Source organism: Rattus norvegicus, chromosome 18 (genome assembly GCF_021556685.1).
Source record: "Rattus norvegicus strain SHRSP/BbbUtx chromosome 18, alternate assembly SHRSP_T2T, whole genome shotgun sequence".
Lineage (NCBI taxonomy): Eukaryota > Metazoa > Chordata > Mammalia > Rodentia > Muridae > Rattus > Rattus norvegicus.
Genome location: NC_141551.1, coordinates 72,857,458 through 72,880,000, shown reverse-complemented (window position 1 = coordinate 72,880,000; position 22,543 = coordinate 72,857,458). Strand labels below are relative to the sequence as shown.

Genomic DNA, 22,543 nt, shown 5'->3' with positions numbered 1-22,543 from the left:
AGAGCACAGCAGGCGCCATGACAGGGGCACCGCTGCGGGGACTGCTACCATTCCTCTGCTGTCGTCTCCACCAGCCTTTGAGGAGACTCCTCTCGGTCACCAGCAGTTTGTTGACAGTGCCCTGTGGATGCTGGTGACAGTCCACTCTTTATCTGCCCTGCCAGAGCCAAGTGACAAAGAGTAGCACCCTGCTTTCTTCTCTTGGCCCACCTCTGCTTCTGACCGTACTGCTGCAAATGTCACTGGGGTGGATAACTTTGTGCCCTTCCTCTGCACAGGGGTGAGAACTGTGCTACACACACTGTGCGTGGATGGGAGCTAACCTGGTGTACGGCCAGCTTTCGTTCGTCAGGCAACACTGCCCTCCAGAATGCGTACGAGGTGTGAATTTCCACCAGCAATGTATGGGCATCCTCAGTGCCCACAATCACTATTAACTATCCATATTCTAAAGTTTTATTCTGTGTAGAATAGCATCTCGTTGTGGTTATAACCTGCATTTACTTACCTTTTTTGAGAGATTGACCATATATATACATATACATATACATATACATATACACATACACATACACATACACATACACATACACATACAAATATATATATTTGTTTAGGTAATGGGCATCAGTCATTTTTATTCTAATTGTTTGTTCCAACTTTTACTAATTTCTTTTTTCATATGTTACATTCAGACCTGGTTTTCCCTACCTCCTCTCCCTCTAGTCCCTCCTCTTCTTCCTCTTCCTCCTCCTCCTCCTCCTCTTCTTCCTCCTCCTCACTATCTACTCCTTCTCTGTTTCCCATTAGAAAAGGGTAGGCCTTCTTCCATTTTAAATTTTTTTAGACCATTCTTTGGTGTTTGTGCATGCACAGAAGTGTGTATACATGCACATGTACATGTGTGCAGACATGTGTGCATGTGAGTATGTGTATAAATGTTCGTGTGTGCCTTTGGTAAATTTCATCTCTAGATTAATTTACATTATCTGAAATTTTCTTTCAAAAATTCTGATCATTTTTTTTTCACATTTAAGTCTTTAGCCCATTGGGAAGCTATTTTTGTGCACTGTCAAAGACAAGGATCTGATTTAGTCTTTCCTCAGAGTGCTAGACAGTTGTTCAAGCACCAGTAATTGGACCTCTTACCTTCACCCTTTGATTTATCATCTACAATGCTAACTTTACGCATATTTCTAGATTCTTTACTCTGTCCCACTGAACAACTGCATTTGCCCTTCTTCTTGCTTAGTTTTTCAAGATCTTTGATTGGGTGAAGTGGCTCCACTCACAAGGCCATTTGCTACCGAACAGGACAACATGAGTTTGATTCCTAGGACCCACACAAGAAGAGCAAGAGCCAATTCATGAAAGTTGTGCACCCATGCCCACATCTACGCCACAGCACATGTGTTTCTCAAGCAGACACTAAACGAACTGAATAGACATAGTTTAATTTTATTTTTAATGTTGCCACTATCTTAATTTCTGACAGGGCAAATCTCTCCCATTAGTATTGCTGTTCCCACTATTTCCTGTTTTTATAAATTATATCTATTAATTTTGCATGTGTGAGAAGCATGCTCACTATGGTATACACGTGGAGGTCAGAGGACAACTTTCAGCAGTCAGGTCCTTTTTTTCTCTTTATCATGTAGGGTCCCAGGGATAGAACTCGGTTGATGGTGGAGATGCTGGTGGTGATGGTGGTGGTGGTGATGGTGGTGGTGGTGGTGATGGTGGTGATGATGGTGGTGGTGGTGGAGGTGGTGGTGATGATGGTGGTGGTGATGGTGGTGGTGATGGTGGTAGTGGTGGTGATGATGATGGTGGTGATGATGATGGTGATGATGGTGGGGGTGGTGATGGTGGTGATGATGGTGGTGGTGGTGGTGGTGGTGATGATGATGGTGATGGTGGTGGTGGTGATGGTGGTGGTAGTGGCGGCAGTGACAGTAATGGTGATGTTAGCCCCGGGCCTTTCTTTACGTCGAACAAAGTAGTTTGCCTACATCCTGACACTGATGCAATGAATACATGATAATGTACATCTTCTTATGATGGCTATGGATGGTCCAGCTCCTTTCCTGCTGGTGAGATTTTCCCAGAATTCTTCATGCTGCTTATTTCCAAAATTCTCCTTTCATGTATTTAAGCTAGATTTTTATTTATTTTTATATACTATGAGAATATCTTTATGAAAGAGAATCATGTTAAGAGAGCTCAGGTTGGCCTCGAACTCCAGTTCTCCTGTCTCTTCTTCAAAGTGCTGGGATTCTAAATGTGCCTGGCAAGACTACTGGCTCCTCCCTAACAGGTGCTCCTACTCCCGTGATAACCAGTGTATGCACTTGTGCCATCAGCCATGTTTCCTCATTGCTTCTCTTGGATTGACTGAATGTTTGGGCCTTGGATTCATTCTATTCATTTATGGATTATGCATTTTTTACTTTGGGTATTTACCTTTATAATTTTAATATCACACTTAGCTTAATGAAGTCTACAGAGATGGGTAATGGACAAATCCCCATAATACTTTACCAATTTTCTTCTCATATATCGTTCATAAATATCTTGGGTAAACATTTCCTCTTTCCCCTGTGTTAGGCAGTGATGTTCTGTGGTTGGTGTCTGCTTAGGTTTGTCATATGGCTATTGATGTTTTGTTTACTTTTGTGTGTGTGAAAGAGGGATAGAGTCTTCCATCCTATGTGAGGTAGGCTAGCCTTGTACTCAGTATGTAGCCCAGGCTAATCTCAAACTCCTGTTTCTATTGCTCTAGTCGCCCAAGTGCTGGGATCTATAGGTATAAGTCATCACATCAAGAAGCCCATCTAGTGGCTGCTTAAACATGAGTGTAGGACATAATATCCATCCATTCCTCTTTGGCAAAGTAAAAATTTGTTAATTTTCCCCCATCACCTGAAATGACAGCTTATCTATCGTGGAATGCATGGTTGACATATGTCCTTCCAGAGAATATTAAAGGTGTGATTACATGAATTTACAACTTCTGTTGTTGCCGATGGGAGTTATCCACTCGTCTCAGTGGACTTTTTACAGAAAGTGACTTGCCGGCTTTTCTTCCTCTCAGATCTTTCTCTTTGCTTTCGGCTTAACAGGGTAACATAGATTCCTTCGTAGATTCTAGTCCAGGCGTCATTTAGCCACTTTAAGCTGAAAATTCAGATCTGCTGGGTCTTAGAAACGCTTCTGGCCATTGTCTCTCAGAATATTTGCTGTTACCTGTTCCTGGCTGGCATCCTCTGTCTCTGGACCAACCTCTCCCATACCTCCCTCCCTCCCTGCTCTCCTGTCTCCTTCCCACCCCTTTCTCTCTGTCTGAGGGGTTTGCTCACGTACCTGCAGTTCACTAGGCCTCTCTTCAGCTCCCTTACTTGCACTGGGTTTCGCACCTCCGAGGCGCTTATCTTTAGCAGCCATGTTTTCCCTGTTTCCTGGGGTTTCGTATGGTTGTTTTTCCTAATGTGCTGTTTCTCATGGTGCTATATTTTCCTCTGTCCCTTCTTACATGTTTTAACAGTCTAACTTTTATTTTTTAAGTTATAGGCTATCCCAACACCACTCCATTATCTGAAACCCCGGGGATTTCATTCTGATAGTTGTGTAGATTATAGCTTTACCACGGTGGGCTATGTCCTTTAGTGTTTTATAGTTTTGGAAAATAAACTCGCTCCAAAACTTCATTCATGGGAATCATATGTAGCCTTAGAAAGGCCTTTGCAGAGTGTTAGTGAAGATTCACTCGCTATGAACTGATCATTCTATTTTGGTTTTTTTTCTTGTTTGTATGTTTTGAGACAGGGTCTCATTATACAGCTCTGACTGACCAGGAGCTCACTGTGTAGACAAAGTTGGCCTAGGCTGCAGAGAGAACACCCTACCTCTACCTTCTGAAGGCTAGGATGACAGGCACATGCTATCACATCCAGCTTGAACCAAGTATTCTGTACAGGGGGAGAGGCGTTCTGAAATCACAAGTCTAGCCTAACAGTCAGACCTCAAGTCCCTGAATAACACACATTTTCATTTGTCTTGGTTTTAACTTAAGTGCTTTGCAGAGATCCAGTGACTATGCCCATGCACGAGCAAAGCCATTGGTCTGCTTTCACTGAGGCCACTTCTGAGACTCTCTGGGGCCCCTGGCTTCATGTGCAGTTCTAATTTCAAGCTCTTGCCTCATTCTGGACCTGCGACTCATTTTCTGACCCTCAATGGGCACAAAAACCTGTCTTCTAGATTAATGAGCATGAAAGCCCTCTCCTTGTAGGAGCTACAGGATCGATTCATAGCTAATACTTTGGTTTGGTTTTGAGTTTCTCCTTCATGTCTGGAACCTGGAGAGTCCATTTTCACTCATTATAAGTTCAGCAGTACATGTTGAATTCTTTGATGTATTCTACCCCAAATTCACATGTCTCTGTAACTTTTCTGACTTCTGTGTTACTGCAATAAATTGACACAGTGAGAGAAAACCACCTGTCTCAGTCTGAGACCTGAGCTGCCTCCCAGTACCTACAGCTGCAGCTTCTGCATCACCTGTGAGACCAAGGATTATTCTAGTCCTTAGTCCCACTCTGGTTTATTACAAGTCACTACATTGAATCATATGTCATGCCACAGCAGCCCACATAAGCACAGAGCTTATAGCAATAAAGATATTGAGAATGAGTTCCCGGGGATGTGAAATTTGGGCTTACTCATAGTTTTGGATGCGATTCGAATCAATCCAAACCTAGGAATATCTTATTCTGAAAACCATACCATATACACAGAGAAAGGGGAGGAGAGAGAGAGAGAGAGAGAGAAAGAGAGAGAGAGAGAGAGAGAGAGAGATTTGAACACCTGTTACACATACATACATTTGACCACATAAGGTAGATACCCTACTGTTGGGGCAAACCACTGCAAATCACAGCACAAGAAGAGAAGAGAGGTGTTCAACGGAAAGACTAAAAGCTGCCTTCCTCAGCTGGATTACAAGAAGCAGCCACTCTAAGGAGTTGTACAGGGTGGGGCTTGTGAGGAAATGACCCATTACCTGTGTCTCCATACTCTCCAAAGATATTGATAAAGACATCAGCATCTGTCCCTGCACCAATCACATCACCAGTGTATACCTTGATTTCATATTTGTTTCCTGGGAACAAAGACAGAGAAAATGTTGCCTCATTAGGATCCCAAGAAAAGACAACTAACTGTGCACAGAGAGCTTCCAAGCCATCAATCCTTCCCACGGAGGCTCATAAGATGGTGAATTATCTGCATGAGCGCCACTCTCATTACTGTCAACAACAGGGCAAAGAGAAGTCACTCCAGGTTGGCTCCAAAAGGTCATCATTAAACTCTAGGTAATATCTAAGCCATGGGTAAAGGAGAACTTCTGTTTTCATCTAACACATTCGCCTACCTTATCTCCTCTGAAGTACTGAGGTGACTCTAAGTCCCTACACACCTATCATTTTTCCTGTCCATTTCCACGCTGTGAAACAATACTGCTGCCATTGGGGAGATTGGATTCTGTAGGTGAAAATAAAATTCGTGTCTATCCAGGCCATAGACACACAGAGACTAAACTAAAATCAACACTGGGCAGCAAAATACATGTTTAAAAAAACCCACATCTGCTTCCTGTGTCATTGCTGTACTCGCTGGACAAAAATCAATTCCCCATAACCCCAAACACAGCCTCAGTCATGGCCTCAAATAGGTTAGGGTCAACACATACTTGAGAGTGTGCTGAGCTCTGGTCAGGTCTCTCCATCCGCAGCTTGCCTTAGGGCAAGGAATAAAGGCCAGAAGATAATGTGTATGGTTAGGGCAAGCAGATGCCTCCAGGTCTTCTTGGATGGCAACAACGTTGAGGTTTAAGACAACTCTCCCTTCCCTTGTTTCTTCCTCCATGGCTTTCTGGTTTACATAGAGCAGAAGGAACCATTCCCTTCAGATATGCTATGCCCAATTTACTGAGTTGATTAAAAACCAGTGATTCCAGCCAAGGCCCAGAATGCTAGCCCTTCTGCTCACTGCTTCCCTAGACTCCTCCTTGCCCTCCACCTCCAGCCTCCAAAGGTATTTGTCCTCTGTCTTCTCCTACTCTGCTGATATCTGTGTGATGACATGGAGTTTTGCCACGGACTGCCTTGTCCTGTCTACTGTTGCCTGAATGTAAGTCCCCCAATTCCTCTGAAACTTAAAAAGGGGGTACATGGATATGTTCAGGACATTTTCTCTCCCTCCCTTCTTCTCTCCCTTCCACACCCCCTAATGCACTGTGAAACCTATGGGTAGCACGTTGGAATGCAAACTGAATCCAATTTCTTGAAACTTGAAGTTCCCAGGAAGTTGTTGAGGGCAAAGGACTAAGGAGAAAAATCTAAGCCTGCCCATTTCCCACTTCTGGCACTTTCTGTAGCACAGGATCAGCCTGGAGAGGTGTCTCGTCATGGCACCTGGAAAGGGTGCAAAGAGGACACCCCTATTCCTCCAGTACATGCCAATTGGTCTTTGCTGGTGAGAGCATCGAGCCTATAACAAATAGACATCTCCTCTCCATAACTCTCTGTCTGCAAAGCCCACAAAAGAAGGGATAGGGGTTCTCTGATCCTTGTCTGGAACGGAAGCTGCAGAAGGAACAATTGCTGTCAGCGTCTACGTCCTCCTTTAGAGCCATGAATACCGTGAGACAGCAGCTGAAGCCAGGGAACCAAGGCCCTTCAGAAAGGTCAGACCCAGGGAACCTATGGAATTGGATCTCGAGCTGCTTGGAAAGTTGATTGAAAGATAGATACCATATTTTCCACGAGGGCCTCCAGGTCATGTGGTTTGTAAGCAAGACCTTAGCTAAAGCTGACTGACTCTATTCTCATCACCTCCAAGTCCCAGAGACTCCAAATGGCCTTGGTTGCTCTCTCCTTGTTAGATGGTCTTGTAGAATCGATCTGATTCACAACCTCTCTTAGTTACTTCCCTATGGCTGTGATAACACACCATGACCAAGGAAACTCACAGAAGACAGAATTTGTGTGGTCTTACGATTCTAGAAGGACCAGCATCAAACCACAAACAGGAAGCAAGGAGAGGAAACTAGAAATGGCGCCAGTCCTTAAACTCTCAAAACTTGCCTCTGGTGACATGATTCCTCTAACGAGTCCACAACCCCTATGCCTCTTCAAACAGCCTGAGTCTGTGGGGGACATCTCATTCAAACCACCACCATACAACCTTTTCCAGTACCACTCGAGGGCTCCCTGATCCTGCTTAGCGGTGGCAAGGTGCAGATCACTACAGCTGGTCTACCAAGGTGGAAGCCCGAGGGGGCTTCTAAAGGCTGCTTCCAGGCACCTTGCAGAGAGGAGAGGCAGTGAGATCTTACAAGGACCCAGACATTGTGGATCAGAGGTAGGAAAAGAGAGGCAGGGAAGCACTTGTAGAAAATGGGTTCTGAATCATTCTGGAGCACAGACTTCCGTCACTGGGCCAGGAAGACAATTTTAACTCAAATATTTTTGAATAGCAAAAAAAGAAAATTACAGCAAAGGAATGGGGTGTCCTTTGGGTGAGTCTCCCATCCCTAGAGACACTTAATCAGCTACTAGTGCCACTCAGTGGGTGGAGAGTCATGTGTCAGAGATACTGTAGCAGAAATGCCATTGGTAAAGAAGCCAAGAGATTAAGGGAGCCATCCGTTAAAAAAAAAATCTGGAAAGTGCCCCATAGGACGTGTTTTAAGAGTTGTAGACCATTTAGTCTCCATTGCAATGACTTGATCAGCACAAGGAAAGTCTGGGATTCAGGAGCCAAAAGAGGGCTACAGGAGCAATGTACCCAAGCACAGGGGCGTCTGGGGAGGTAGGGTTTCAGGTCAGGATGAAGCGGGCAGAGAGAAGCCAATGCCAGGGCTCAAGAGCCTAGAACTGTGAGAAGCTTCGGGGCCTTTCCAGCTGAAGTGACCGTAGATCTGAAGCCGGGGATCAGGAGGAGAGAGGCAGGCCATCTTCTGGCCTCCCTGGAGCGTTCTATGTCACAATGAGGTCATGAGTCTCTAGGTGGTTTTCTGGGTGAACCGCAGACTTTTGCTATTAGGTGATGGCTACTCACACCATGTAAAGAGAATGACCACAGGGGTACAGAGGTTCATCTTGCAACACCATTGTTTTCAAAGCCCCCATAAATGAGCAGTGGGGATTAGCTAGGGCTTCCTCTCCTCTGTCTACACACCTCCTCTCTCTATACCCTTCAGCAGAACTTCCTGCTACCTAAGTTCCCAGTTTCCAAAACAAGTTCCGAGGGCACTGTGCCCCAGTGCAACCCTAACTGGTGACTCAATGTAATATTGACAAGAGAGCAAGTCTGAACAAAAACTAACAGCACGCAGAGTGCCGAGCCTTCCTCCACAGGCAGATGAGGCCACACAAGATGCTACATTTGAATGTGAAATGTCCCCTACAGGTTCCCATCTTGAACACTTGGTCCCCAGCTGCTAGTGCTGTTTTTTGAGAGGTTGTGTATAAAAACCCTGTCGACATGTAGCCTCTAGGCTGCAGAAGCATGGCACTAGGCACGGGCCTTCAGCGCATTACAGATATGCCTGGGGCTCTAACCCAAGCTCTCTGCTTTCCAGTCAGCTACTGTGGAGGAGCTCCCACTGGCCACTCCTTGATGTCTTCCCCACCATGATCAGCTGAAATCCCCTGATCCTAGGAGCCAGTAAGCCCTGCCTCCCTCGAGTCAGTTCTGTCAAGTGATTTGTCACAGCAAAGTAAAAAAAATAACTAACACACGGACTTTTGAATGTAGAATTCACCACGAGATTGGCCCACCAATAAGATACCCAACCTGATAACCTAAAGTTGTCCAGAATGAAGGGGACATAGAAATCCTGAATAAAGCCCGCCCACATGCCAGGAGGAAGTGATAAAGCCAGGAGAAGCTATGAAGTTATGAAGAAAGGACTGAAAAGGGATCCCTGGGGGAAGGTGGCGTCCCTGGCAACGCCATGATAACCCGCTCTCTCGGGTGATTGGCACGAAGCATTCAAACAGGACTCGGCAGCTGACAAAGCTCTTGCACATCTCTGAAGTCATCTAACCGAGACCATGGTCCTGTGAGACAAGTAGGGTTGATATTGTCATTTCTATAAATGACAAGGACAGAGCTTCAGAGGGTGGCCTGCCCAGGTCACACAGCCATGAACCATGACAGTCTCTTGACTTCGGACTCAAGGTTCTTCCAAGATTAACGGTGGCCTCCCCTGCCCTGAATGGGGTCAGTACACTTCTCCTGGAAAGGGTCAGTTAGAATATATTTTAGGCGTTTGTAGGCCATATGGTCCCTGTTACAATGACTGAACCCTGCGGCTGTGGTGCAAACTCAACCATGTGCTTCTGACCAGGGGAGGGTGAGGAGAGATGACCAAAGATGATGAGAGATGATAAAGGAACAAAAGGAACTTTCTGGATGGCAGAAACAGTCCGTATGCTTGTGCCAGGGGTTATATATACGTGTGTGTGTGTGTGTGTGTGTGTGTGTGTGTGTGTATGTGTGTGTGTGTATAATTTTTTGCCCACACAAAAATAGGTGGCAGCTGGTTTTGGCCCATGGGCCGTAGTTCTTTCCCAGGTCTCTGTGTGTGCTCAAGCACCCCAATCCTCAGATGAGACCAGAGCTGTCCTTACTAGATCACAGCCATTTTAGATTGAGCATCCCAAGGCTCTGGAACCTGAGGAGTAGTCCCTTTTTCTGAAAGGGTGGCACATGTCCCTGGGGTGATGACAGTTCAGAGCCAGCTCTCTCTGCCCACCATGCAGCATGCAGTGGAGGCTAAGTCTGGAAATATAGTGTGACACACAACAACAACGGGGCCAGTGAGCCTCACTTCACACACACACACACACACACACACACACACACACACACACACACACACCCCTTGCCTTTCATCCCTGGCCTGACTTGGAGGTAGCACGGAACAGAGACACAAAGGGGAGCTCTAAACGGAGGAGAGAGCCAACGTGGGGCAGGGTCTGGGAACTGCCGTTTGAGCCAGCTGTAGAATTGACTTGTGATCTGCTCACTTGATGTGCCTCTTGTAAAGTTCTCCCCAAACTGACTCTGCCCTTTCAGCAGGGTTACCATAAGCCCATCCAGGAGCTTTCTGCAAGTAAGAATCCCTTCTTCAAGACACACTGGTGCCATCTGTTGGACAATTGTATTGAGCACACCAGCCTATAGCTAATAGGAACTGTCTCATTGCAAAGTTCTGCAGTGTTGGGCGAATACGTCTTAGGACACCAACCCTACCACAAGACCAAAAGCCTCCCTTTGCTAAAGATTAGTGCAAGCTCAGAAAGGCTAGATCAAATCGCGTGTTCCTCTGAACAACACACCATGAAGAGACGCAGACCCTGCCTTGAGATCTTGCTTTCCAAAGCAATCTGGGCCCAAGCTGTGCTATAGAGTCAGAGTGGCCTTGCAGGCTGGGCATAGAGGAACAAGAGCCGCCACCCTTCCAACAGGAACTCTGTCCCTGAAGGCCATCGGAAGTGCCTGCGTGGGCTTCCCGAAAAGGCAGAAGCTGGCAGGTTCTAGCTGCCTAAGCCTGGTGTGCCAGCCGCCCCCGCAGCCTCCCCAGCGCTGTCTGGAACAGTCAGAACACAGCAGCGACACAACACGTCTCCAGAGAGCACCCTGGCGGTGGGGGAGGCTCAGCGATGAGGAGCAGACTCCCTCCTCTTGCTGCACAAGTACCGGTGAGGCTAGAACCTGCTCTTGTCCCGTGTCAAGTACGTGCTTGTCTCTGAGCCACGTGGCCCTGGAAAAGGGTTCTCACACCAACACCAACTAAACCTAGGCTGAAACCGTCCACGTGGTCAGGTTTGTTGTTTTGGGTTTTTTTGTTTGTTTTTGAGAAATAGTCACGAGTAACCCCGTCTTTCTTTTCCATCCAAGTAGTCCCAGACCGCGCATACACGGACCTGTGCCTCAGCCTTTGGGACCTCAGCTGGAGAAACCAGCGATGTTTCACTCCACAGCCTGTAGCAGACACCAGCTGAGGTGCTGGAAGGGAGAAATCACAGGCAGTGCAGGGGAGGAGATGACAATTCTCAGGGAGAGAAGGCGGTGGGGAGGCTCCCTGGAGGGTGGGATGTTCTCTCCCAGCCAAACAAGACAGACTCTACTCCACCCTGTTCAGGTCAGGAAAACCCGGTGAGCAGGTGGCAGTGTTATCCCTAGCCACTAGCCCTAGAATTCATCCCAGAGAGCCTTCCCCTGACGCTAATCCTGTCCTAGGGTCTCCTGTCTCTAGTAGATCCGTCTGTTTCCTGTCAGACTCCTCCATACTTCCCATAGACTCTGGTGAGCATTGGCAACTCCAGGGTTCAGAAACCCCAGGCCTCCTCCTTTGCCTTTCCCCACAATGCCCTTCTTTACCCTCCCTTGATCAGTGTTCTCTGTCTTTCTTAAAATGCTCTCCACCGCATTGCTACTGTAGACATAGCCAAACAAGGACCTCTTTGTACTAAGGGCCTTTGAGGGGCCGGTCACACCTCAGTTCTCACAGCAATGGACCCTGCTGTAGTTTGTACATGGAATGTCCCCCTACGGGTTCCTGCATTTTCACAGTTGGGCCCCAGCTGTTTTGAGGGGTAGCAGTTAGGCTAGATGGCTGTAGCTTCTGTCCTGAGCTATCTCTGTTTCCTGGCCAGTGCCCTATGATAAGCAGCTGCTGCAGACTCCCGGAGCCACAGGGCTGCCTACAGCCACGCCTTTCCCACCATGATGGACTGTGCTCTCTCAAACTGAGAGCCAAACTAAATCCTTCCTCCCTAAAGTTGTCTCTGCCAAGTGTCTTGTCACAGTCTGAGAAAGCAGCTCTATAGACCGTAACTGCTACTGTGCCACGGGGAAGAAAGAAACCTGACCATACTTGAGAAAGGATTCGACCTAAACTGGAACTCAAGAGATCTGAACAAGCAAGCTATGTCAGCTCACACACCAAGCTCCTTCAGAAACACGGACTCCTGAGCCCACAGTGCACTCACTCCTGAACATCTGGCATCTGTGGTGCCCGTTGGCACTTACATGCTCAAACACTGCATTTAATCTCACCACAGCCTGGTTGACTATGCATTGAAACATCACTCCGGAGAGGGAGAGATGGCTCAATGGAGTGCTTGCCTTGTATGCATAAGGATCTGAGTTTACACACACACACACACACACACACACACACACACACACACACACACACACCAATAACCCACATAAAAGAATGAAGTGTGATGGCGTGAGCTTAAAACAGTGCTTGGGAGGCAAAGGTGGGCGGATCTCTGGGGCTCACCAGTCAGCTAGTCTAACCCAGTTTGCAAACACCAGACCAAGACTTTCATTTTGGTATTCACATGTACCTACATGCACATGTGCCAGCACACATTTATATATATATATACATATATATATATATACATATATATACATATACATATACATATACATATATATATAATATGATTAAAACATCACTTGGTCTTTAATAGTTGTTCCCAATATCTTCCCAATTAGCTGTAACATATGCTGCACTGTTAACAATACAGGACTCTGGCATGTTAGAACAGTGCAGAACCTTCCACTGATCACAGTTCACCTTGCTCTCTCCACCTCAGCCAGCTCACAGGCAAGCTCTGTGGAGCCCTCTCCACTTGTCTCTTGGTGGCCACTCGCCCTCGTTCCCACACCTGGTGCTCACAGCATACCTTCCTAAGCACCTGCACTCTTCCCTCAGGAACCACGGCCCTCTTCTCCCAGACTTCTCTGCACTGCTATGGTTTATCTCCCCAGATACTGCTCACCCGTGGCAGGAGGAGCTAGAACTTTGCTCAGTCCTTCTGGGTACCAAGTGATTGACATACGGTACACGCAGAGGTCTGGACATGTGCAAACTGTGGGCCTACCTATGTGATCACTGCACGGAACAGTTTACAGAAAAGGAATAGTTCTGCTCAGTGTGCCTATAACAAGCACAGGAATCTTAAGAATAATAAAGTATGGGCCTGGAGAGGTGGCTCAGTGGTTAGGAGCACTGACTGCTCTTCCAGAGGTCCTGAGTTCAATTCCCAGCAACCACATGGTGGCTCACAACCATCTGTAATGGGATCTGATGCCCTCTTCTGGTGTGTCTGAAGACACCTAGACACATATGTACTCACATATATAACAAAATAAATAAATAAATCTTCAAAAGAAAAGGGATACTAAAATATCCAAAATAGGACATGGGCGAGCTTGTGATGGTCTTCCACTCCCGGGCAACCGTTTAAGATTAGAAGATTAGGCAACGCTGTACTGTGGCCATGCGTTATGACAAAAATATCTCTTATATCCTAAGAGACTGGAACTTTTGTTGGACCCTGCAGGTAGGTCAATGGAGATCCATTAAGACTTTAGGGCTGCCTGTCTACAGTGTGCTCAGTGCATTCGCTTAATGGGCCTTTAAGAGGGCAAGGTAGGGGCTGGAGAGATGGCTCAGAGGTTAAGAGCACTGACTGCTCTTCCAGAGGTCCTGAGGTCAATTCCCAGCAACCACATGGTGGCTCATAACCATCTGTAATGGGATCTGATGCCCTCTTCTGGTGTGTCTGAAGACAGTGACAGTGTACTTACATATAATAAATAAATAATTCCTTTAAAAAAAAAAGAGGGTGAGGTAATGGCCTTGGATTTCCCCAGTAACCAGCCTTTATACCCTAAGCTAAGGCATGGCTGTAATCTTAAGTTATACGCCCTTCTGTGTCCTTGACCCAAGTATAATGCCCATGCATGCATGTGTGTTATGATAATCGTTTGCTGAAGCTGGCAAATATAGGTTAAAGGTGCTTATAAAATGAATATATCATTCAACGTTGAGCATACTATATGGATATCCCTTGGTAGCATGGGCCCATTTGTTATCTGGGTTGGTTGTGGTCAACCGTAGTCAATATTTAATCCCTTGTAAAACTTGGTTAAAGATTTTAGTAAAATATCCCTCAATCCTTCTTCACGTGATGCTTTCTATACAATATTTCTACTCTGTTCAACACAGAGCAAAGCCCTTTGTTAAGGACAGATGTGCAGACACAAACATATAGGGACAGATGAGTCAGCATTTGGTCAAGCATTTGACAGATTCAGACCCACCCAAGAGACAGGCAGGGACAGTAGAAGACACAGAAATAGACAAGCAGAGAATTCAAAGCTGAGCTCGCTCTTGGTCAAATGCTATCACCAGGAAGAGCTTTATTGATTTCTTTCCATAATGTGACAGCAATGCATTGTGGGTGACTCAGTTTATCATAATGTATTCAAAATGGCTCCACTGTATGGCAGCATTGAGCAAAACATGCTTACAAATCGAGTCTAAATTAATGTTATTTTAATATATTCATGAATTCAATTGGGGGGGGAGAGCAGGAGACAAATTCATTAAGAGGTGACCCCATAGCAATCAGGGACTGGTTGCCAGCATGGGGATTACTCCTAACTCTATGTTTATAGAGGGGTGACTCTGAGAGCCATCACCTGTAATAATTCCTTCCTCATAAGTCACTGTGAATATTAAATGTATTTTATGATAGATAGGTAGATGGTAGATAGAGCCAGACAGATGATAGGTGGATAGATATAGATAGATAGATAGATAGATAGATAGATAGATAGATAGATAGATAGATGATAGACAAACAGATAACAGATGTATAGATAGACAAATGATCAATAAACAGGTAATAAATAGATGATAGGTAGTTGATAGACAAAGTTGATAGATGATATATAGAGAGTAGATAGATGATTGATAGATGATAGATAGAGAATAATTTGTTAAAATTATGCCTGTTGTAAGTGCCAAGCAAAAATTACCTACTACTACCATCTTCAAATAACAAAATAATGAACATTTTAATTAATTTTGCACACATTTTTCAGTTTTCTAGAGTTTTCAGGCCATGCTTTCTCCTATCATTAGACTAAAGAAAAAGTCACCCATGGTCAGTCTGTGGCCTTAGCCTCTGGTTTGGAAGAAACCCTTGAGAACATCTGCCAGTGTCCCTGTGCCTCGTGTTGGCTTTGACACCAAAGTTCTCAGGGAGGCTGGAGGGAGGATTGAGGACTGGGTAATGGAAGAAAGAGAGACTCAAAGTCAAAGGTGGACTTCCAGCCCCTAAGAAGTAGGTGCCTTTCTGAGACTCTCGCTGAGATCATGCCAACCTTCACCAGGGGAGGGCTGCCAGAAAGCCACTGGCATGGTGGACTGGACCATGAATGAGGTTAGGGCCAAGGCAGAGTTTGACCAAAAGTTCCTCTTTTCTTGGTTGGGGATTTAGCTCAGTGGTAGAGCGCTTGCCTAGGAAGCGCAAGGCCCTGGGTTCGGTCCCCAGCCCCAGAAAAAACAAAACAAAACAAAAAAAGTTCCTCTTTTCTTGGGTCCAAAATGTAGAATAGAAGGCTTCTATTTCCATAATTAAAGGAGCTGTTTTCAAAACACCCACTTAAGGCTGGACAGAGGTGGTCAGGTCACGCCTTTAATCCCAGCACTCAAGAGGCAGAGGCAAACCTGGTCTACAGAGCTAGTTCCAGGGCAGCCAGGGCTACACAGAGAAACCCTGTCTCAAAAAACAAACACTCAAAATAACCAAGTTTGAAGAAAATCTGTAACTCCATGCCTTCTCCCAAGGTTCTGGCTGCTCGGCTGAAGCAGCCTGTAGCTGGCTGTGGTCCTGGTGAGGGCAGAAGCCTCAGCCGGGCTGGGGCTGGAGAGTATGGGCCAGACACTGACAACAGAGTGCAGTTTTCCCTAGAGCTCTCACCCTGCTGATAGCCTCGCAAAGGCCTTCCCACCCGAATTCAGCCTGAGCTGCACCTCCTCCATGAAGCCCTCCTGATTCCACTTCCCCAATGCTCGCATTAGCCTGACTCAGACCCACGTAGAGTGTATTGGTTCTCTGCAGTATGGCTATTGGCTGTCCCCTGGTGCGTCTAAGCTTGTAGAGAGACAGAGTTACATACATCTGCTGTGAGCACAGGATTTGACGCACAGAAATAGCAAAAACAGTTCATTCATCCAGCCACAGAATGAGTATGCTTCAGAGCATCGTGAGCCCAGGGCTCCTGCTCTGCCCCACAGTCAGGCTGTGACCAATAGCGGGTTTCTTGGCTCCCCTGGGTTTCCATTTTCTCTTCTGTAAAGTGGAGGAGGAGTTGATAAACTCCCATTTAGTCCTAAAACTCTCTCTTTTATGCCTCACCAGAGCCTCATTGTGAGCGGTTCTCTCTTCCCACTCTTTCCGGGGATGATCTTCTGCAATGCTAGGTGGGAACAGATGCGGTGGGCGGGGAGCTGCTGGGAGGTCAGGGGAGGCGAATGTTTCAGGGCCTGGCTCACTCTCCCTGCCCAAAGCCCTTTCCCTGTCCCTGTGCGAATGGAGCCCCCTCCACGGGGTTACAAAGAACGTCAAGCTGCTCTCAAACAGCCCCCACAGCCAACGGAGCCCTGGCAAGGTTTGAAATTGGGTGACCGGGAAATGTCAGAGGGAGGGGGAGGAAAGCCGAGAAGAGAGGCTCTCCCTGCAAGCTCCAGATGTTGTGGAGGCCGAGAGCCCATTCACTGTTGTCTTTAGTCTGCCGGTATCCTAGAGGGGATGGCGGCACCAAGAGTCCTTTCCAATCCTGAAGGACTAAAAGCTGCAGACTGTGTCTCAGTCACAAGAACGGTTCCGAGTGTGGGAGAAGGGAGGAAGACAGGCTAGCTGCCACCTCCACGCTTCCGGCTGATACTGCCTCTGTATTAGTGACTTCTGAATCCGTGTGGCCACGCGGCCTAACAGAAACAGAATCAAGGAAGAGAGGTTTATCCAGGTTCACAGTTTCAGAGGGTTCTTAGGGTCCACCATGGCAGGGGAGGGCTCAGCAACACAGCTCAGTATGGAGGTCAGACCACATGATGGAGGCTGGACCACGTGATGGAGGCCGTTCACATCGCCGTGAACCAGAAAGCAGGGGCCAGGTATAACCTTCAACAACCTTCAAAGGCTCTCCTCTCGTGATTCACCTCTGCCAGCGTAGCCCCACCTCTCAGAGGTTCTGTGGCCTCCCAAACCAGCAGCATCAGCTAGGGAACAGGTGTTCAAAATGTGAGCCCATGGGGGAACATTTCAGGTTCAAAGGACAGCGTTAAGTGTTCACATGCGAACAGTACAGCTCTCAAGTGTCCACTCATGACTGGTACAGCTAGGTTGTGACCATGGAGAACAGAGGTCTGTGGGGTAAGAGGATGAAAAGAATGGTGGAGAAGAGCTTACTGCAGGAGAGTTGCATCAAAGGCAGTCTCTTCCTGCCCTATACACACCCATGTTCTACACCTACTGAACCCCAGACCGCCCGCCCTGTCTAGCCATTCTACAAAGACGTGTATAGCAGAGAAGCTGGGATCTACCCCAGATCCCGTTGCTACCAGCTTGGAAAAGCCAGAGCCAGGACTTGGGGTACATATCCATTTTAGGTGACCTCTCACCCAGTGTTAGATCTTAAAAGGAGTGATTCAGTTACTCCATGGTTTTATTCCCTGGCACCCAATACAATTATTTAATTATTCTGTGCTATCCAGAAGAACATAAGACCATAACTACTGATTTCCTTGGCAGAGCCTCATGGTTGTTTCTTTGTATCAGTCACCTAGCAACTGTCATTTGGAGTAGGTGTCCCACAGTCCTCTGGGAGGCAATGACCCACTGCTGGTCAATACCATTTGCAGATGCCCTTCCTATGCTAACCACATCTACTGTTTAATCCATCCTCTCATCAGATACTCCCAGGGCACCACTCTGGACACAGTCTCACTGAGATGCTGTGCACATCTAACTCAGTGTGCCAATCATGGTGTAGTAAGGCACAGGGCTAACACCTAGTTATCCTTATGAAACACCCAAGAGAAATGGTAGCTAGTGGTGAGAGCAAACACAAACTATTTCCACCTGTCCTGAGAATCTGGGCCATTTTCATCCTCCAGACTGATAGCTCAGTTGAGCATAAGATAAGGTGGGGGGCTGAGGGGGAGGAAGTTAGACCAGTAGTTCTGATGGAAATGCCACCAACACTTCTACCTATGAGGAAGGCACTTGTATTTCTTGAGAGAAGTGTCTTGAAGAAGCTTCCCTTGGTCTCTGTGAAGCTAATCCATCAGAGATGATTACATGTGTCTTAGAAGGTGTGATCCTAACAAAGACTAGGAAACAGGTACCAGTTGGAGGTCAGGGGAGAGGTGAATCTGGGTCCTCCTGACACAAGGGCCATTCTCCCTCCACTCATGACTGTGTCCAAGTGGGATATGTCTGTGAGCTGTTAAGCATGGGTTCTGACAGCCTGGGTGGTGAACAGGTCCCCAGTCTGGAGAGAATGGGATGTTGCATCTCAGAGAACTGTCCCATGGTCAGATGACAGGTAATGGGATTGGTGCTAGTCTAAGCCACACAGCCATCTCTACTTTTTATGATGTTGTGGGTTGGATCCAGACTGTGGACAGAAACTTGAAGTAACAGTATTCCGGTGAGTGAGAAATCGGGGAAAGGGCTGCCCTAGACAGGTCTTGCTCATGCTGCCAGACTATACTAAGGCAAACTCTCGAAGACCCCATGCTGGGGCATACCCAGAGGGATATCATTATCCTGTCAAACTTCACCAACCTCAGACATTGCTCTGTGCCCCACCTCAGCCTCAACAATGTGTCCTGAGTGTCCTTGGGTCAGTGAGGGCCTGTTGGCCTGCAATCCCAGCCTGTGTAACTCTGCTTCGGTCGTATCTACTGTGGGTAGGTGCTGGGCTTGGGAATGTCACAACAGAAGTGACATCACAGAAGATGGTCTGAAATCATTGTGTGAGAAGATTGGAAGAGTCCAGAAAGACATCATGTGAGAAACCCGGCACAGTATGGGACCTCGAGGGACATCTAGTCGGGCTTTCTGGTAAGATAAGAAAGAAAAAAAAAATGTAGACAGCACAAGAGATTTGCCCCAAGTTACATCCTGGCTGAAGTGGGATGGCAGACCCCAGCCAGGCTCGCCTCCCAGAAGAGAGCTCTTGGCGCCTGCCTGTTGCTGTCTTTGTAGGTGAAACAGCACGTATAACTCCCCCTCCCCTTATACACAAACCTATTGCCAACTGATGCTCATACAAGCCCTTAGGAAGCAACTGAGGTAGCAGATGGTGGGGCGGGGGCAGGAAGACACCCCAGTGTTACTCTGAGAGTGGCCCGGGCTTAGTTAGAGAGAGAGAGAGATAGACACATACTTGGTCATTAGAGCCAAAGAGGCAAACAGCCATCCCTGCAGTGTGGTGTTTCTTAGCTATTTTTCCATCTCAAAACACCTGGGAGCTGCATCCCACGCTATGAGCCCGGGAGGTTTGCTTTGGCAGCTGCTAAGGATGCTGTGCCTCCGAGTGTGGGAGACTGTACTTGGCTCCAGGCCCAGGGCTTCCATAGCTGCAGAGACAGCACCATGGCTGCTCTGCCCCTCTGATTCTACGTTGTAAGAGGGTGAGCCATTCCAGACAAGACACTAGAACCCTTCCAGGAAGAGAGCCGGGCATTCGCGATATCGGAAAGGGTGCCAAGAGGCAGATGGAAAGACAGAAAACTCACAGCACCTCCGAAGCAGTTGAATGGCTGAGCCTGAGTTCCCAGGGATAATAAATGCAAATGTGCTGGAGAGGTGGCTGCCAGCCTTCCATAAGTTCCAGAAGATGCCAGGTCCCCTGGTACCCTCTCTAAGTGGGAGACAATCATGGGGACGGCTGCCAAGTCTCTGTGTAAGCTCCACATGTGCCTGAATTGCTAAATTGTGTGTGGTGCCTCACGGACCATATTCCCCGCAACGCTAGGGAAGCCAGCCAGTGTGGGGACCCCACTGCTGCTGGTTCACGTGGGGATGAGTTAGGAGAACCCAGAATGCTTTTCCAGTGGCCTTGAGTCACTGGGCAAGAATTGAAACCTTGGAGCACAGCAGATGCTCTCTGTCTCCAGGTGAACAGAAGAAGCCTTTCACTGCAAAATTAACACGATGTCATTCACTGTTAAGAGAATTTAATGACCATGCAGAATGAATGAAAAGAAGCGGGGCTACCCAGAGATGCCGAGTAGAGCAAACAATGTTGAAAAAACGATTAAAAAATAAACGTGCAGGTTTTACACCTTCTGATTTCAAAGCTTACTGTAAAGCATCAGGAGTGTGCTGACATAAGAATGGATATATTGACCAATAGGATAGAACCGAAATAACCTTCAAATATAGTCAGTTATTGAGAGCGAAGGGTGAATGGGTGGATGGGAGAGAAGAGGAATTTATAAATCTTATCTCAATTCAAGGTTAATATTTAGAAAAATAAAGAACTCCCACAACTCAACAAGAACAAAATCAAACAATCCGATATCTTAAGCATGAGCAGAGGATTTGAATGGACAGTTCTGAAATGAAATATGAAAATATGCAAATGACCAAGAAGCGCATATGAAGAGATCATCAATGTTATGAATCATTACGGAAATGCAAGTCAGAACCTCAGAGAGGTACAACTTGGTCACGATGCAGGGAAATTGGGACTCTCGACACTTAAGGAGGAAATGTAGAAACCTTACAATCCATCCAGAATGGCATGGTGAGTCCTCAAACTTCAGTACAGAATTACAACATGGTATGACCCTAAGCACTGAAAGCGGCGACTCGATCTGTACACCCATGTTCCCAGAAGCCTCATCAACAATGGTCAAAATGTACTGACAACCCAAATGTGAGTGTCGTTTGTGTGCCTGGTGTGTCTGCCTGTCTGTCTGTCTCTGTCTGTCTGTCTTAGATAGATAGATAGATAGATAGATAGATAGATAGATAGATAGATAGATATGATAGGTTAGATAGATGATAGATAGATAGATAGATAGATAGATAGATAGATAGATAGATAGATAGATAGATGGATGGATAAGTTAGATAGATGATAGGTAGGTAGATAGATAGATGATAGATAGATAGATAGATAGATAGATAGATAGATAGATAGGTAGATAGGTAGATAGACAACAATAGATTAGCTAGCTAGATGGATGATAGGTATATAGATGAGAGATAGATAGATAGATAGATAGATAGATAGATAGATAGATATAGATAGATAGATGAGAGAGACTGTGTATGCATGTATGTCAGAGAGACAGAGAGGTAGAGATTAAATTCATATGATAGGTATATAGATGATAGATAGATAAATAGATAGATAGATAGATAGCGATAGATAGATAGATAGATAGATAGATAGATAGATAGATAGATAGATAGATAGATGAGAGAGACTGTGTGTGCATGTATGTCAGAGAGACAGAGGGGTTGGGGATTTGGCTCAGTGGTAGAGCGCTTGCCCAGGAGGCCCAAGGCCCTGGGTTCGGTCCCCAGCCCCGAAAAAAAAAAAAAGAGACAGAGAGGTAGAGATTAAATTCATATGATAGGTATATAGATGATAGATAGATAGATAGATAGATAGATAGATAGATAGATAGATAGATAGATAGATAGATAGATAGGAGACTGTGTGTGCATGTATGTCAGAGAGACAGAGAGGTAGAGATTAAATTCATGAATAAAGATGCAGCATATTAATTACTATCAATTAAACACTATCCACCTTAAAATCAATCAAGTTCTGACAGACACTGCAGGGTGGATAAAGCTTGAAGGCGTTGTGCTAAGTGAAAGAGGCCAGGTATGAAAGGACAGTTATAGCAGAATTCCATTTATATGAGGTTCTTAAGAGTCACTGAATTCAGAGAAACGAAAAGTAGACCTGAGGTGACTGGGGCCTGGGAGGAGAGGAGACTTGTGCTGGAATTAAATAATGACAGAGTCTCAGTTTGGGGAGATAAAAGGCTCGGGGGTAGATGATGGAGCTGACTATGAAACAGCTTGAAATGCTCATCTTTAAAAACTATGTGCTGCACTGCAATTAAGGAGTAAGAGAACATCTCAACCTGACCTGGAGAACCTCCTGTCCCTGTCTCTAAACCTGTGATCTATCCAGGAGAACCCTTCACTCGACAATGTCTGCCAAGCAGGGCCTGGAGCAAGGCAAGCAGAAGGCTCAGGGAGAGTAGGTGGGCTTTAATTTCAAAAGTATCTTTCTAATTATCAGTGCCACTCTGCAGCCATGGGGTCACCCTGGGAGGCTGAGAACTGCTCACCACTCAAGAGGGGCTGGTGTAAAAGCAGGAGAGGGACATCCAGGCCAGCGGGAGGTTGGAGCCGCTGACTTCCGTGACTCCATTAGTTCTCACAAAGCCAGGCCAGTCTGCCCTTGCTCTTGCCCTGACTAAGACGTAGGCAGTAAGCAGTTCAGCTGAGGATAGGCAGACCCCCATGCCAGTCCCAGTCCTTTCAGAAATATCCATTTGTCCTTGAATAAACCTCAAATTCAATTATCACCTGCTAGGACCTTCGTCACCTCACCC

The 22,543-nt window shown here is 46.4% G+C and overlaps 1 protein-coding gene across 3 annotated transcripts in view; it reads right to left on the bottom strand.

Annotated features, from left to right (window-relative positions):
- The window catches only part of Loxhd1 (lipoxygenase homology PLAT domains 1), a 153,113-nt gene that overhangs the window by 112,064 nt on the left and 18,506 nt on the right, over nt 1–22,543 (bottom strand). For all 3 annotated transcript variants that reach the window (NM_001414400.1, XM_087592288.1, NM_001106132.4), the window contains 1 exon segment: nt 5,063–5,161. In NM_001414400.1, the coding sequence (NP_001401329.1) occupies nt 5,063–5,161 (99 nt within the window).